Source organism: Hemitrygon akajei, chromosome 13, assembly GCF_048418815.1.
Source record: "Hemitrygon akajei chromosome 13, sHemAka1.3, whole genome shotgun sequence".
NCBI lineage: Eukaryota > Metazoa > Chordata > Chondrichthyes > Myliobatiformes > Dasyatidae > Hemitrygon > Hemitrygon akajei.
In genome coordinates this window covers 59,581,376-59,600,062 of record NC_133136.1, presented here as the reverse complement: position 1 = coordinate 59,600,062, position 18,687 = coordinate 59,581,376, and the positions used below count along the sequence as shown (strand labels likewise).

General features: G+C 38.1%; 1 protein-coding gene across 5 annotated transcripts in view; it reads right to left on the bottom strand.

Annotated features, from left to right (window-relative positions):
* Window positions 1-6,518: 6,518 nt before the first annotated feature.
* gabra2a (gamma-aminobutyric acid type A receptor subunit alpha2a) overlaps window positions 6,519-18,687 on the bottom strand; it is a 174,601-nt gene continuing 162,432 nt past the window's right edge. For all 5 annotated transcript variants that reach the window (XM_073064724.1, XM_073064721.1, XM_073064722.1 and 2 more), the window contains exons 9-10: window positions 11,011-11,213; window positions 6,519-7,909 (exon numbers count right to left, since the gene is read on the bottom strand). In XM_073064724.1, coding sequence (XP_072920825.1) covers window positions 7,598-7,909; window positions 11,011-11,213 — 515 coding nt within the window. In that variant the 3' untranslated portion in view covers window positions 6,519-7,597. The remainder of the gene's footprint in view (window positions 7,910-11,010; window positions 11,214-18,687) is intronic.

The following is an 18,687-nucleotide window of genomic DNA, read 5'->3' as shown; positions in this document are numbered from 1 at the left end:
GATCTACAAACTTTGCAACAAAGCCATCAATTCCATCATCCAAATCATTAACATAAAAGGAATCGGTCCCAACACAGACCCCTGTGGAACACCACTAGTCACTGGCAGCCAACCAGAAAAGGCTCCCTTTATTCCCATTTATTGCCTCCTGCCAGTCAGCCACTGTTTTATCCATGCTAGAATCTTCCCTGTAATAATATGGGCTTGTGGCTTGTTAAGCACTCTCATGTGTGACACTTTGTCAAAGGCCTTCTGAATATCCAAGTACACAACATCAACCAATTCTCCTTGATCTATCCTGTTTGTATTTCTTCAAAAAATTCCAACAGATTTATCAGGCAAGATTTCCCCTTAAGAAAACCATGCTGAATATGGCCTATTTTATCATGTGCCTCTAAATACCCCCAAACCACATTTTCCCAACCATTGGATTCAGACTAACTGGCCTGTAGTTTCCTTTCTTCTTCTGCCTTTCTCCCCTCTTGAAGAATAGACTGACTCTTGCAACATCACTATAGAATCTAATTTATTCAATATTTAATCATATTGCTCAAATGAGAACCTCTCCTTCAAAGAGGAATAATCTCAAAGGGAAAATTATGAAAGGACACCACATAATAAATGAGATATGCCAACTGTCCACTTTCTATTGCACATAGTTTTATTTCTGCATAATTAAAGCTCAATTTATTTCTAGTTGCATGCATTATAAATTATTATTAGAATAACATAATTTTCTCTATTTTTTCATAGGTCTGTGTCCAAAGTTTTAATTTTCTTCACTTAACCTAATACCATTGTAAAATGTAGAAGAATGGAAGAGTCAATCACTCCAACTAAATCTTCAATGGCTTAAATCCTCTTTCTAAAATCTAACACTCTGATTGGATTAGGGAAACGCTGGATTTAATTTAATGGCTTTGGAATTAAAACTTCTGAAATTCTCCTATTGATATACCTGCACCAAAAGAGCTCTGAATTTCAATGCTAGCTTGGTGTTCTGCATGCATAACCCAAAGCAGGCATCTTTAGAAATATGACTCTGGATCCTCTGCAACCAAATGTAAAATTCAGTCATAATGACTGTTCTACTGTTAATGCTCCACCTTGTTGTAACAAGACAAGAAAATCTGCAGATGCTGGGAATCCAAACAACACACAAAAATGCTGGAAGATCTCAGCAGGCCAGGTAGCATCTATGAAAAAGAATAAACAATCTATGTATCTGGCCGAGACCCTTCATCAGGACTGGAAAAAATGATCCGAAGTTCTGGCCTGCTGAGTTCCTCCAGCATTTTGTGTTTGTTGCTTGGATTTCCAGCATCTGCAGATTTACTTGTCCTAGAATATAATCTGACTGGTACATAGGTAATTTACACCAGTCTTTTAATATCCATAACAAATTTATTTCCTAATCACTTTTCTACTCCTAATCATTAACATTCTATTTCCCCTTGTTTTGATCTCTCTGCCAGTTGCATTAGTTCCATTCTGTCAATAATACCTGTACCGATCATAATTTTAAATAGATTTACTAGAATATAAGTAAGTGTCCTCTGTTCCAAGGAGAACATCCTCAGCTTCTCCAGTCTATCCACGTAACTCAAGACCCCAGCTCTGGAATCATTTTGCTAAATTTCTTCTGCAACCTCTCTAAAGAATCCAGATGTTTCCTAAAAATGCAAACACCGAGAAAAGGACACAATATTCCAGTTGTGGCCAAACCATTGTTTTATTGAGGCTCATTGTGATTTTCTTCTCCACGCACCTGTCAGTTGATTTATCTCTATGCTCTATTTTACACTCTGTTTGGTCAAATAAGGATGACCGACTTCTATTTCTTTATCCTTCTCTCTCATGGGAATGCATCTATACTGTTAATGAAACATTGTCAATTCATCATGTTAATTAACACACACCAAATGGTGACTCTTCCTCAATTGACTAGTTTAACTTTAGATGGGCCCTATATCCATTTATTACAATGCTCCTCCACTGATATCTTTCCTCTATGACTGTGGTGAACTACATATACCTGTCTGGACATGCCCCTCTGCTGACTGCTCCTGTGGCTCCTCCCACAGACCCCTGTATAAAGGCAATTGGAGGCACTGCTCCTCCCTCAGTCTCCAGGATGTTGTGTGGTGGGCTCTTGCTGCTGACGCTGCTTTCTTCCAGCTAATAAAAGCCTATCTCAACTCACGTCTCCGAGAGTTATTGATGGTGCATCAATGACCTTGGTTCATTCCCCAGAACTCAGTTCAGTAATGCTATCTTCCTTAATGGACCAGAAACAAACTAATCAAGAAAGTTTTTAATATAGTTCAGAAAGTGAGGCACTGAGGGTCTTAGCTGCAAATCATAGTCTGAGAGGTTATGAATATATTTTTAATGAAGAAAGAGGAAAACCACCTTCCCTAAATTCACTTCAGATTACAATGACCCATTCCTGTCTCTTGATCAAATATTCCCTGAGATAGTAAGTGATTATTATTTTAGTTTTCCAAGTTATTTTAAAGCAAGCTACGATAAAATTTTTGGTTCTTTTGGGAAAAGAACCAATTTTTTCAGATGTTTCCCACCACCATAACATAGACGTTAAAAATAAATGGTCAGTAAGAAAGGAGAAATAGATCAGTGAGAATGTGAAAGTAAGAGAAAGAGAGATGTAGAGTCATGGCATATCTATATATATGTCATGCTACATTTTAGAAATACCTCTTTTTTTAGCATGTTGTATTTGAAAATAACAATTGTTTGTACAGTATATGGAGATAAATTCATTAAATAATATTTTTCAACCCCTGAGAGGGAGGATAAAATAATTTTTATGCATTTTAAAATACTTGCTTTGTTACCTAGGGGCAAAATTCTGACAAACTTCTTTTGAAATTGTGTTACCAGAGTTCTACATCCATTACTCAGTTCCACATTGGAGGAATACAAAACCACTGCCTTGTGAGCATCAAATCTCAGGCTCAAAGCACAGTTTCAAACCAGACAGTAGCAATTGTTGCTCTAAACCTACAAATGGAAAGCTGTACTCAATTAATTAATTTCATGAACATCCGGAATGCATTGCTTTAAAAGATAGAAAAGCAATGCGATAAATTTATTGGCTTAATATCTGGCGCATACAATGTTGATGTCCTAGCTAATAATATCTATGGGCAGGACAAAATGGTGACTAGAAATCCTACCTTTAAGTGATAAGGAGGGACAGCCACATTTCTCCAGGGTTCATTAAACTCTGCTGCCAGCAGATCCCACTTTACCACTGATGCCTTAATTGAGTGTAAGTAGGTGTGTAATCCAAACTTGTCTGTCACCTATGCCGCTCTGTGCCCATTTCAGGTGGACTGCTAAATGTTAATTTGATTTGGCCATTTGAATCAGCTGGTATCCCACATAGATTGCAAATCCAAAACAACTTCCCAGCTTTTTCTTTGGAAATTAAAATCTCCAAAATGAGTAACATATTAATAACTCTCATTTTATTAATCCTGAAACACCTTATTTAATGTCTTATCTTGCAAATGTCTTTCAGCACGTAGACATATGAACATAACTGTAATAGAATTAAAATGAATAATATGTTCCTGTATTTTCCATGAAGATTATGCTAAATAAAAAAATTATTAAATAATCGCATAAAAGTAGAGAATAGATTTTCCATGGATGGTGGGGGGAAACTTAGTGAATTACAACCTCAGCATAAACCTTATGTATACTGTCGTTTATGTCATTTTTTTCAGCATTCCTGCCACTTCTCTACACAAGTGATCGATGAACAGGAAATAGCACCTTGGAAATTCTAACTGATTAATGTACACAAAAATCTCCTCCTTCATAATAGAAGTTCACCTACAACGTTGAGAATATTGTGGCTTCATTGAATTCTGGTCAGGATTAATAATGCAAGCATCATTTTCACAAGCAATAGGGTAAATGGATTTAAAATCATGCTGCGTACGTTTTTTTTCCTCTTCGCGCCATGTGGCATACTGGGCAGCCATTGCCATTTCTTTAGCACTTGTCTCCTTTTTTATGAGGCCGAGTTGATAGCTTGATAGCACAGAAGAAAAGCGTACAAAGAGCCAGCTGGATTTGAACCCGGGACCACTTGCCTCGATGTTCAGAGTGGATGCCAGTAAACCACGCTGGCTATATACTACTGTACATATCTATAAACACTTAATATTTACTTCTCACTGATATTTCAAATTATGTTAAAAAAGAAAAGTAATTTGAGACACATATACAGTCCATATTAGTGAGCCCAAAAAAAGACCAATTTATTTAAAGGTTTGCATTACTGGAGCAGAGATGGGTTATTAAATTTCTTTTGATCAGACCAATACCAGAAGTAATTACGTAGTAATGTTGTACTTTCCATTCATTATTGCTTAGTGAGCATGCAATCTATAACATCCTTAATTGGAGCAATGCAGCCAATCTGCATTCATTATTAGATAAGATAGCAGGCTGAGATATGTTCTTTGGCATTTATAGTTCATATAGGAAAATAACTGCCGTGCTTGTAAGAATGTTTCCAAAGCTGTGAACTAAGAAACTCAACTTCTCAAATAAGAACCTCTACTTCAAAATGGAATAATCCCAAAGGGAAAATTTATGAAAGGACACCACATAATAAATGAGATATGCCAACTGTCCACTTTATACGGCACATAGTTTTATTTCCGCATAATTAAAGCTCAATTTATTTCTAGTTGCATGCATTATAAATTATTATTAGAATAACATAATTTTCTCTATTTTTTCATAGGTCTTTGTCCAAAGTTTTAATTTTCTTCACTTAACATAACACCATTGTGGTCTAAAATCCTGAAGAATGAGAGAGCCACTTACTCCAACTACATCCTCAGCAGCTTCAATCCTCTTTCTAAATCTGATACTCTGATTGGATGAGGGGCAGGTAGAATTTAATTCAATACCTTTGGAATTAAAACTTCTGAAACTCTTTTAACACTTTCCCTGCACCAAAACGGCACTGAATTTCAATGTTAGTTGGGTGTTCTGGATGCATACCTAATACCGACTTCTTTTAAAATATGACTCTCGATCCTATTACCAGAGCCAAATGGAAAATTGAGCCATAATGGCTGTTCTACTGTTAATGCTCCACCTTGTTTTAACAAGCACTGAGTAGCTGTACCAGTAATCTGAGTCTAGGCACACAAAAAAGATGGGGGAAATTTGCAAATTTATTGCAAAGACCATTTGGAATCCTGTTGTACAAAGCAAATTAAATCTGGGATTGAGGATTCTCGCACTCCAAGCAGCCATATGGAGGAGATTGCGGGGATTTTAACAGAAATATTCAATCCTCCTCCATCCACTGAAGAGCTCCATATGACTGGAGGACAGCCAGTGGGTTCTCTACCTCTCTTCAGATCAGCAGGGAAAAGGCAGGTATTTACAAGCTGATAAGGAAACATAATGGAAAAAAATTTGATGGTCTTACTTTGCACTTGAACAATCTGGATTTGATCAAGAATAGTCAGCACCATTTTATTAATGGGAGATCCTGTCCACAAACGTTAGTGAACATTTTTTTGAAGAGTTGACTAAGAGTGTCAATGAAGGTAGTGCAGTGATGTAGTCTAAATTGATTTCAGTGTGCCCTTTGATAAGGTTCTACATGGGAGATTGGTTTAAATGGTAAGATAGAAGGTTGACAGCCGGCGGGAGGGGGGGTGGAGGCGCAGTGCGGTGCGGGGAAGAGGGGTTGTTTTTGTGATTGAAATCCGGGTAACTGAGGGGCTTGATTCTGAGACCCTTGGTCTTTTTGTTTGTCACTTATGTGTATAAACAATATGGATGTGATTGCAGACGGAGTAATTATTAAGTTTTCCATTGATATTGAAGATTATTAGTGGAGTGATGATGAGGACAATTGTCTTTGGCTAGCATAAAATGGGCAGAAAAATAGCAAATGGAAACTCATCCTGAATCTTGAACCAGGCAGTAATTACTAATTATTTATTAATGTCATGGCATCAAAGGCTTTGGGCTAATCCTGAGAAGTGGGATTAGTATGGATAGGTACTTTATGGCCAACACAGACACAGATGAGCTGAACGGCCTGTTTCTGTGCTGTATGTATCTATGCTTCTCTGTGATTTGATAACATCTACAGCTCCAGCCCTGTCATAACCAGCTACCAGTCCTGAGTAAAATTGGTCCATCAATCTTCCACCATCCTTAAAAGAATCTCTGTCAATGACAAAGCCATTCTGCAAAACCCATAACCTGCCAACAGGTTACTTCATTTAATCTACTTATTAATTAATTTTAAAAAACACACAGAGAAGTAAATGGCATTCACTGTTCATATTTACAATTTGGCAGGTTGTTAACTTTTAAGAATTGCAGTCATTCCAGTATTTTAAAATGACTCTAGGAGAAAATTATTTTGTTACTTAAATTGAAATCCTCTAATTTTTAAACTTTTTTCACAATCTTGACTTTACGGAAGAAAATCTATCAAACACAGCTTTGGGTTCATTTTTCTTTATTGTATCCCTCAAGGTTCTGCATTGTTAAAGTTGGTTCAGAAGATAAAATGGATTTCAGAGGTGTTAATGTGTTTACTGAGGCAATATTTTCTGTGCATTGTATGATGCCATTGTTGGGTTAGTCACAAAATCTGCTCTGTGACCTTGGTACCGGTATCATCATGCAAATCCCCAAATCACATGCGTCATATTCAACATTAAAACCAAAATGGTAGCACAAAACAAATGTGGAAGAAATACAATAAAGTAAACATTAAAGTTGTGTTATAAGATTTTTTTGAGAAACCTAGCTTTTGTGTATCTTTAAACATAAAGCATCTCTTGCACGATATAGAAACATTTTTTTTACAATTTAAAGTTTTGCACTGAAACCAATGTAAATTGTGTACTAGACACAGGAAATTAAAAATCACTAGATACTACTTTCAACCATCAACACTTTTTATATAACATGTGGTATTACATAAAAAAATCATAGGAGTGTAACCTAATTGTTTAATTCAACCAATAAGTGCTAACATATGAACTCCTTTGATTTTATGTATCTGCAATGCAAAACCTTGTAAACAGTTGTGTGGCTCAAAGCATTTGAAATTAAAACCCCAAGCTTTTTCCATCACATGTTATGGAAGCAGATTTCAAACCTGTACGTGGACAGTAACTTGGCTGAATGATGACAGACCCAAAGCAAAAGCCTCCAAGATTTGTTGTCCGCTGATCACAATGAAATAAAAATCCTGCAGGTTCTACAGCAAATGAATGCTCCACTTAGCCAGGTTACTGTCCTCTATTAAAACGATCTGTGTCCTTTGCCATAACTAATTCTTTCAGTGTCCAATAACTTGATCCATTTCTGCCTTCACTGACTTTGCATTTGAATTTTTTTTAAGTAATTGACACATGGGTTGTATGGATTTTGCAAGTCTTCTCTGAATGAAACATGACAAAGTAAAAGCTTATTGTTAAAAACATACCAAAGTACATAGATTAGCAATTACCGGTTGTATTTGGCATCATCATCTGTTAGAAATTCCACATGCCTTAAAATGCATCAATGATTATTTTGTGGCATCATTCTTTATCTCTTTAATAACAGGTTCTCTGTTTAAATATGTAGCCCAGTACACTAAATTGAAAGTCCCAAATAAAACTGGAAACATTATCCTGGACATTCTATCAATTTTGCTTACGCTGTTAAATGTTTTCTTGGCCTCTTGTGGTTTGGTCTCTGGTTTGGCCTCTTTTGGCTCTGCAGTTGCACTCTTTGCAATCGTTGGCAATACTGAGTCCTTAGTGATATTAGGTGCATAATTGGCAACCGCCACTGCATATGCATTATTTTTCTTCATTACAGAAGCCTTCTTTTTCTTCTGTGAAAATAAGTGAAACCATTCTTTAATTTCTACAATATTTCATGGAAAATAATCATACCATACAGCATAGAATTTGGTCAATCTTATCCAAGTCAGTGCTTTCAAAGAGCTAGCCCATTAGTAAACAGCAGAGTAGCATAGTGCATATGGTACTGAGAATCTTAAACTTCAGACATATTTAAATCCTATCAAAGCAACTGGGGCTTAAATTTTAATTAATTAAATGCACCTGAGTTTACTAAATAAGTATGAATATCAGTAATGGTGACCATAAACTTATACATTGCTACTTTAAGGCCCATTTGGTTCACTAAACTCCTTCAGGAAAATCTGACTGAAATGTGACTCTTGTCCTCCAGCATTATGTCCAAATCTTAATGGCTTTCCATAATGGACAATGAAACAACTTGGTGCATGGGCAATTAGTGATAGATAGTAAGTACTGAGCTTGCTGGTAAAAGGATAAAAAGAAAATCCAAAGCATCGTAAATGTTTGTCAGGCAAAAAGACTGGCCTTCCAGGATCCCTCTGCAATTTTTTATATGAAAATATCTAAATGTGAACTAAAATACATCAGTCACTTCATCAAAATGCATTCATAAATTTGGATTAAAATAAACAAATATTTTGAAGAACTATGTTCTAAATCTCCAAGGAAATATTTCTAAACTACCAATCTGGTCTCAAACTTTCGCACTGGTATTATGAAATGTTACTGATCTATCAAATTAGTATTTAACTGTACACCAACGTGCAAGATAGATGACTTCATCTAAAATGTTATTAAGCTATTTGTAGGTTAGTACAAATATTTGACAAAGTTTTTGTGATGCATATGACTATCAACTGTAATTTCCCTCATCAAGAGACCTTGTGTCTTCAGATAGACAATGAAATTTGCACTGTATAATTTGCCTTGCAAAGATCAGCAACTTGGCATTAATTGGGTCAGTAATACAGAGATTTAATTTCAAGGAAGTTGAGAACTGAGTGTGAAGCTAACTGCTACTACTCAAGGCAGAAATGCACCTCAATTTTTTATAAATATGTAAGCATGATTTAATTAAGCAATTTGCTTTAATCTCTGCCAAATTTAATTAACAGTGCAAAGTGTAATAAACACCAATTTTATGTTAACCGATCCACTCTCAAAAAGTAAAATGTGTTAGCTTCCTGTGAGATATTAGTGGAATTTGAAAGTGATATTACAAAACTATTTGTATTTTTTTAATCTCCTCACTTCACAGATCCCAAATCAAAAATTATATCAGCAAATTGACAGACCCTTTGGGAAACTTATCTTATTAAAGCGGTGAAGCAAAATATCTAATAAAATGGAGAAAAAATTCTGCTTAGGTTGTCAGCACTGAAGGATAGTATGCTACTAGGCTATGGTTTTACTCAAATCCAAACACTTAGTCTCAATTAGGTTAATATAACTAACATACAGAGGGTGTTACTAATGGAAAAATATTCTTATTTTAGTGTAGCACCGGCAACTGAAGATAAGTTTCTCCCACTCTGGTGATCTGACTTCGGTGTGAGTCAGCATTTATCTATAGTTTGAAATCTTAAAATGCTTTAAGCAATAAGAAAATTAAGAGTCTATATCTAGTCTTGTCTCAGAATTTGTAAGTATTAATTACATTCTATTTGGTCTCCCTTCTCTAAGATTATTTCATGAATATAGTTAATTCCTGAAAAGATGTACTTTAGACCTCATCAGAAGGTGCAAATATCTATTAAATTACTATTTTGTTATAGGGGATTTTGCATTCCAAGTTCCATTTTTAAGAAGTATCTCTTTTTGTTTCTAGTAGGAAAATCCAACTGCACAACTAATTGATAGGTGCTTTGACAATGGAGCAAGCATAATGATCCCTTACAAGATCAGATGACGCTGGTGTGGTTTCCCAAAGTAGCAGACTATTTCTGAGCATGCCGGCATACTGGTATGTAAAGTGACTGTTATGTATGGAAAAGTAATGAACTACGGCAAGTAAAAATAGGGTGCAATGCAAAATCTGGGGACCAGTCAATAACAGAGAGACGAATGTCTTGCTTTGCACTCAGACATTTTACAACAATGGGTAAAATTATTTCTGGACACTTTAGCTAAATGTATTTCTAAAGCTGCATTGTCAGTGGGTGTAATGTTACTGAGAGGAATGTTATGGAGAAACTGAATTTAAATTTTATTTTTGAAACAGCTCTGTAATTACATTGCTCTTCATGCATAATGATCCTTATCTTATCATACTTTGGGGGAGGGATAAGAAAAATCTTAGTGTGACTGTAGTTCAAATATGCCTCCTATAACTAGCTAATACTCCTTGTATCAGATTATGATCATCTCTAAGCAACAGTAAGAAAGTTAGACTAACAATACTTTATAATTGAACACATGGATTTGATGAGCCATTTATTTTCATCATTCAATGAAATTCCTAATTACAAATCATGTTATTTATATACATTTAGCATTTTAAAACAGATTAAAGAATATGATCAGAGCATAAAATTGCTGTGAGTGAATTACCACTCCTCGTGATTTATTTAATGGAACAGAAAATGGGCTGTCAATTTGCATTCATCCAATTAAATAGTAACATCAAAATTCAGAGGTGCTCAAACATCACTTATTCCCATTGCAATAGAGGGGAATAGATCATTCACCACTGGTTACCCTCTAGAACCTTAATTGTACTTGGGTTCATGCACCTATCATGATATAATAAATGCAAGTCAACACAAATTGCTATGGCCTCACAGGTGAGGCTGATCTGGTGTTTGCCTTGTTAACACCTTTGCAGCAGCATTCAATGGAAAATGATATAGAGCCCATATCCTGGCCCTTCTTTTCATTCCTACTATTACAATGCTGAAAGTTTTTACATTTCATTTCCCCATTGACTTGCATTAGCAAGTTTAGCATTGTAAATCTGGCACCCTTCTAACCTCTATTGCTCTGTAGTGTATTATGCACTGCATTTACCCATTAAGCCATGAAGGAGAGTATATTATGTAATATATATTACATATTATGTCATTACTTTCCATATTATGATTCCATTAAAGAAGATAAAGGAAATCCTTACCTTATCATTCACAACACTTTTGCCATCCCAAGCCCAGCCTCTCTTTGTAAAATAGTTCACTGTGGCAAATTCTATTAGTGCAGAAAACACAAATGCATAGCAGACTGCAATAAACCAGTCCATGGCGGTTGCATAAGCAACTTTAGGAAGAGAGTTTCGAGCACTGATACTCAGAGTTGTCATTGTAAGCACTGTTGTCACTCCTGGAATAAAACCAAATACCATTAGAGAAGATCCCATCATTTTATACCCATCTGCAGAATATAAAAATCCAAAAAAAGCTCTTTTATGCTTATTTTCTTGTCCTAGCATAAAACAAAGCAAAATTATTGTTAGCAACAAAGCATACACAATGGTTTTATTAAAGCTGCAGATGTGCTCTTTTACAAGGTATTATAACAAACCATACCTCATTATAATACACATTTGAATTAGCAATCTTCCATAGTCCATTAAATATGTGAAGTTTTTGATGACAAAAAGCTAGAGGTTGCTTCCTCTTGGTGCCTGAGGTACAATTCCTGCTATTTTAATAAATCTGAATTGCAATGACCTTTACAAGACTAAATGCTTTATTTAGTCCAAGTTAATACTAGTGCCACATAGCAAAACAAATGTTTTTTCTTCTCTTGCAAAGAGCACATTACATACATACATAAGAAAATCTACAGATGCTGGAAATCCAAATCAACACACAAAAAATGCTGGAGGAACCAGCAGCTCAGGGAACATGTGTGGAAAAGAGTAAATAGTTGATGTTTCAGGCTGAGACCCTTCTTCAGGACATTACGCACATGCTCTGATCTATCCCAAAGCACTTGAATGACTTCCCTTTTAATTAAAAATTGAATGGCTTCTTTTCTGACTGAATGGAAATCAAGATTCAAGATTGCTTAACGTAACTTCCAGTATACAAATGTAAAGGAGAATGAAATAATTGTTAATCTGGATCCGATGCATCCAAAACACAAAAAGATAAAGAACACCATAATAAAAATACGTAACAAATACAAAATATAGCTTACATACATAGATAGATTGTATGTCCATAAAGTGACACTAGGCACAGAAATGTCTGTACAGAAGATGACTGTGACAGGGATTGATAGGATATGACAGGTGGTGGGGGTGTGGAGCAGTGGGTTCATGGGGTGAAGGTGTGGATCTGCCTTACTGCTTGGGGAAAGTAACTGTTTCTAGAGTCCAGACAACACATATAATTAAAAGAATCCCTATAAGCAACATTTTGATCCAGTGCCTTTCTGAATAATGGACCTAATATTAACATGAAAGCCTCTGCTGAGCTTATGGTGGAAGCCAAGAAGTGTCTACATCTGTGAATGCAACAATAACCTGCTGACTTCCAGATTTTAAGGAAAGGCTGGAAATGTTTTTACCATTAATAGTCTCACTTTACGACAAACAAGAAACAGCCCTGGTAATCTGCAACCCTCTTAATCAAAAATACAAAGGGACAAAAGTTCTGTTGCACAGCTCAGTAAATAAAGTGTCAAGCAATTGAAAATACTGTGACATCTTGTGCACTTCTATGTGTCCTAACACCCAATGTGAAGTTCAAGCCTATAATTTTTGAAGATTCTCTGTTGGGATAGTACCTTTCTCTTAGCAATAGACTTTCCCAAATAATGTCAACACTGTACAACAGAAAAAATTCATCCTCAGTTTGATCTTGTCATCTCAGTTGTCAGAAAATTTAGTTTTCATATACTCACAGGGCAACTAGTTTTTACTAACCCCAATAATAATAGTTATTCAAGGTGTTACATTAAGAGAAGAACTTAAAACAATCTGCATCAATAAAAAGAAAAAAAATTCAGGCGAACTGAAGGAGTTTAAGATTGAGAACCCACTTGGGCCTGATTGCCTGTGTCTCAAAGTCTTAAAATATGTTGCTACAGAGATAGTGAATGCAGTAGGTATAATTACAAAGAAGGCATGCCATTGGCTATATTTCATTAGGAGTTAGAGATTGGTACAGTATGTTACCAAAGACGAGCAAATTTCTACAAAAGTACAAGGAAAAACATTTTGACTGGTTGCATCAAAGTCTGGCATGGAAGATCCAATGCACTGTATCGAGAAAGGCTGCAGAAGGTGAGAGACTCAACCAGCGCCATCAAGGGCACAAGCCACCCCCACGTTGAGAACATCTTCAATAGGCAGTGCCTCAAAAAGGCAACATCCATCATTAAGGACTCTCTATCTAGGACATGCTTTTTCTCTTTCCGACCATCAAGGAGGAAGTACAGGAACATGAAGACCCACATTCAATGTTATAGAAACAGCTTCTTCCCCTTGTCATCAGATTTCTGTACTGTTCATGAACCTATTAGACACCACCTCACTATTCCACTTTCATACTATCTATTTAATCATTTTTATTGTATTGTTACAAGGGTTAGTCCTAAATAATAATGATCAGTTAGGCAGAATGAGGATCTGTACTTACTGACAAGTAGCTTTATTGACTCAGGTTTACAAGCATGTGAATTTATACAACTGAATAATTGTGCACACACCTACTAGATTTCCTGCATGAACGATCAAAGAATGGAGAAGGTAATTTTCGGGAAAAACTCTACGCTGGCCAGGTATTTGTCATAGCCCGGATGTGATATCCACATGTCTGATGTGGGATGCTCCACAACCACAATATTTGGTCTCCAAAGAGTTGCCACTGCCTGAGCTCCGAAAATCCTCTATCTTTATATTTTTCCTCATCAGGTCAATCTATGTTTCAATTTTGTTGGCTAAGGTCATCTGGCTGACTTCTGTCAGATTCCTACTGGATGTAGCCCTGGGCTACAAGGCAGTATTGTTTTATGGCCTTCAACTTCAATTTAGGCTGATGAGATTACTTCTGCAAACCTGCCATTTAATACAATAAACAGCTTCTTATATAGAACATAGAATAGTACAGCACATTACAGGCCCTTCAGCCCACAATGTTGTGCCGACCCTCAAACCCTGCCTCCCATATAAATCCCCACCTTAAATTCCTCCATATACTTGTCTAGTAGTCTCTTAAACTTCGCTAGTGTATCTGCCTCCACCACTGATTCAGGCAGTGCATTCCACGCACCAACCACTCTCTGAGTGAAAAACCTTCCTCTAATATCCCCCTTGAACTTCCCTCCCCTTACCTTAAAGCTATGTCCTCTTGTACTGAGCAGTGGTGCCCTGGGGAAGAGGTGCTGGCTGTCCACTCTGTCTATTCCTCTTAATATCTTGCACACCTCTATCATGTCTCCTCTCATCCACCTTCTCTCCAAAGAGTAAAGCCCTAGCTCCCTTAATCTCTGATCATAATCCATTCTCTCTAAACCAGGCAGCATCCTGGTAAATCTCCTCTGTACACTTTCCAATGCTTCCACATCCTTCCTATACTGAGGTGACCAGAACTGGACACAGTACTCCCAGTGTGGCCTAACTAGAGTTTTATAGAGCTGCATCATTACATCGCGTCTCTTAAACTCTATCCCTCGACTTATGAAAGCCAACACCCCATAAGCTTTCTTAACTACCCTATCTACCTGTGAGGAAACTTTCATGGATCTGTGGACATGTACCCGCAGATCCCTCTGCTCCTCCACACTACCAAGTATCCTGCCATTTACTTTGTACTCTGCCTTGGAGTTTGTCCTTCCAAAGTGTACCACCTCACACTTCTCCGGGTTGAACTCCATCTGCCACTTCTCAGCCCACTTCTGCATCCTATCAATGTCTCTCTGCAATCTTCGACAATCCTCTACTCTATCTACAACACCACCAACCTTTGTGTTGTCTGCAAACTTGCCAACCCACCCTTCTACCCCCACATCCAGGTCGTTAATAAAAATCACAAAAAGTAGAGGTCCAAGAACAGATCCTTGTGGGACACCACCAGTCACAACCCTCCAATCCGAATGTACTCCCTCCACCACAACCCTCTGCCTTCTGACTTTCTGAATAAGCCTACCATCTGGAACCTTGTCAAATGCCTTACTAAAATCCATGCAGATCACATCCACTGCACTACCCTCATCTATATGCCTGGTCACCTCCTCAAAGAACTCTATCAGGCTTGTTAGGCACGATCTGCCCTTCACAAAGCCATGCTGACTGTCCCTGATCAGACCATGATTCTCTAAATGCCCATAGATCCTATCTCTAAGAATCTTTTCCAACAGCTTTCCCACCACAAATGTAAGGCTCACTGGTCTCTAATTACCTGGACTATCCCTACTACCTTTTTTGAACAAGGGGACCACATTCGCCTCCCTCCAATCCTCTGGTAACATTCCTGTCAACAACGAGGACATAAAGATCCTAGTCAGAGGTTCAGCAATCTCTTCCCTTGCCTCGTGGAGCAGCCTGGGGAATATTCCATCAGGCCCCGGGGACTTATCCGTCCTAATCTATTTTAACAACTCCAACACCTCCTCTCCCTTAATATCAACATGCTCCAGAACATTAACCTCACTCATATTGTCCTCACCGTCATCAAGTTCCCTCTCAGTGGTGAATACCGAAGAGAAGTATTCATTGAGGACCTTGCTCACTTCCACAGCCTCCAGGCAAATGTTCCCACTTCTATCTCTAATCAGTCCTACCTTCACTCCTGTCATCCTTTTGTTCTTCACATAATTGAAGAATGCCTTGGGGTTTTCCTTTACCCTACTCGCCAAGACCTTCTCATGCCCCCTTCTTGCTCTTCTCAGCCCCTTCTTAAGCTCATTTCATGCTACCCTATATTCCTCAATAGACCCATCTGATCCTTGCTTCCTAAACCTCATGTATGCTGCCTTCTTCCACCTGACTAGATTTTCCACTTCACTTGTCACCCATGGTTCCTTCACCCTACCATTCTTTATCTTCCTCACTGGGACAAATTTATCCCTAACATCCTGCAAGAGATCCTTAAACATTGAACACATGTCCATAGTACATTTCCCTGCAAAAACATCATCCTAATTCACACTTGCAAGTTCTAGCCTTATAGCCTCATAATTTGCCCTTCCCCAATTAAAAATGTTCCTGTCCTCTCTGATTCTATCCTTTTCTATGATAATGCTAAAGGTCAGGGAGCGGTGATCACTGTCCCCCAGATGCTCACCCACTGACAGATCTGTGACCTGACCCGGTTCGTTACCTAATACTAGATCTAGTATGGCATTCCCCCTAGTCGGCCTGTCAACATACTGTGACAGGAATCCGTCCTGGACACACTTAACAAACTCTGCCCCCTCTAAACCCTTGGAACTAATCAAGTGCCAATCAATATTAGGGAAGTTAAAGTCACCCATGATAACAACCCTGTTATTTTTGCATCTTTCTAAAATCTGCCTCCCAATCTGCTCCTCGGTATCTCTGCTGCTACCAGGGGGTCTATAGAATACCCCCAGTAGAGTAACTGGTCACTTCCTGTTCCTGACTTCCACCCATACTGACTCAAAAGAGGATCCTGCTACATTACCCACCCTTTCTGCAGCTGTAATAGTATCCTTGACCAGTAATGCCACCCCTCCTCCCCTTTCTCCCCCCTCTCTATCCCTTTTAAGGCACTGAAATCCAGGAATATTGAGAATCCATTCCTGCCCTGGTGCCAGCCAAGTCTCCGTAATGGCCACTACATCATAATTCCATGTATGTATCCAAGCTCTCAGTTCATTGCCTTTGTTCCTGATGCTTCTTGCATTGAAAAAAACACACTTTAGCCCTTCTACATTACTACCTTTATACCCTTTCTTCTGCTGCTCTTTCCTCAAAGCCTCTCTATATGTTAGATCTGGCTTTACTCCATGCACTTCTTTCAGTGCTCTATCGCTCCGGGTCCCATCCCCCTTGCAAATTAGTTTAAACCCTCCCGAACCATGCTAGCAAACCTACCAGCAAGGATATTGCTCCCCCTAGAGTTCAGGTGCAACCCATCCAATCTGTACAGGTCCCACCTTCCCCAGAAGAGATCCCAATGGTCCAAAAATCTAAAACCCTGCCCCCTGCACCAACTCCTCAGCCACGCATTCAACTGCCATCTCCTCCAATTCTTACCATCACTATCACGTAGTACTGGTAGCAATCCTGAGAACGCTACCCTTGAGGTCCTGTTCTTCAGCCTTCTGCCTAGTTCCCGAAACTCACACTTCAGGACCTCATCCCTCTTCCTGCCTACGTCGTTGGCAGAATATCTGAGAATAGTTTCAGGTTTAGCAGATATTTAGCAGAAACTCCTTATGTCCACGTTCAGCTGCTCAGAAGAAGAAAAAGTTCATCAATCAGTTCATAAAATGGCAACTGCAATGATGGTCTCACATTGCTGTTCACTGATTGTAGTTCTTTTTGGCCAACATCTCCCTCCTTTTGATCCAAAGATATTTATCTTAGGATCATTATCCTCCTCTCATCATGTTGACTTGAACCCCCAGCAGGTGTACTACATTTACATTATATTTATTTACTGGATTCACACATTTAATACTATCTCTTCTATTATATGAAGTTCAAAGTAAATTTATTATTAAAGTACATGTAGGTCACCATATACAACCCTGAGATTCAGTCTTGTGGGCATACTCAATAAATCCATAGAATAATAACCTTAACAGAATCAATGAAAGACCACATGGGCTTTTGACCAGTGTACAAAAGACAAAAAAGAAAGAATGATAATAAATAAATAAGCAATAAATATCAAGAACATGAGAGGAAGAGTCCTTGAAGATGAGTTCATAGGTTGTGGGAACATTTCAATGATGGGGCAAGTGAAGTCATCCCGTGGTTGAAGAACATGATGGTTGAGAGATAATAACTGGTGAAGTGAGTACGGAGACTCCTGCTCCTTCTTCCTGATAGCAGCAGCAAGAAAAGAGCATGTCCTTAGTGGTGGGGACTTTGAAGATGGATGCTGCTTTCCTGTGACAGCTTTTCTTGTAGATGTACAGAATGGTGGGGAAGGCTTTACCCGTGATGGACTGGGCCATATCTATTTCTTTTGTAGGATTTTCTGATCAAGGACATTGGTATTTCCATACCAGGCTGAGATGCAACCAGTCAATATACTCTCCACTACACACCTACAGAAGTATGTCAAAGTTTTAGATGTCATGCCAAAACTTCGCAACTCCTAAGGTAGTAGAGATGCTGTTGTGCTTTCTTCGTAATTGTGTTTACATCCTGGGCCCAGAACTGATCCTCTGAAATAATAACACTGAGGAATTTAAAGTTGCGGACCCTCTCAACCTTGGATCCTCCATAAACCCTGCTCATGGACCTCTAGTTTCCTTCTCCTGAAGTTAATAATCAGCTCCTTGGTTTTTCTGACATTTGTAAGAGGTTGTTATGGCACCACTGAGCCTGATTTTCAATCTCCCTCCTATATGCTGATTCATTACCACCTTGGATTCAGCCTACAATGCTGGTATTATCAGCAAAATTGCCACACAGTCATAGGTGTAAAACAGATAGAGCAGGAAGCTAAGCAGATAGACTTGTGGTGTACTTGTGCTAATAGAGATTGTGGAGGAGATGTTACCAATCCAACCTGACTGTGAGGAAATCAAGGATGCAATTGCTTAAGGAGGTATTGAGGGAAAGGTTATTGATTAGCTTGATAGTGTTGAATGCTGAGCTGTAGTCAATAAAAAGCATCCTGATGAATGCATCTTTGCTGTCCAGATG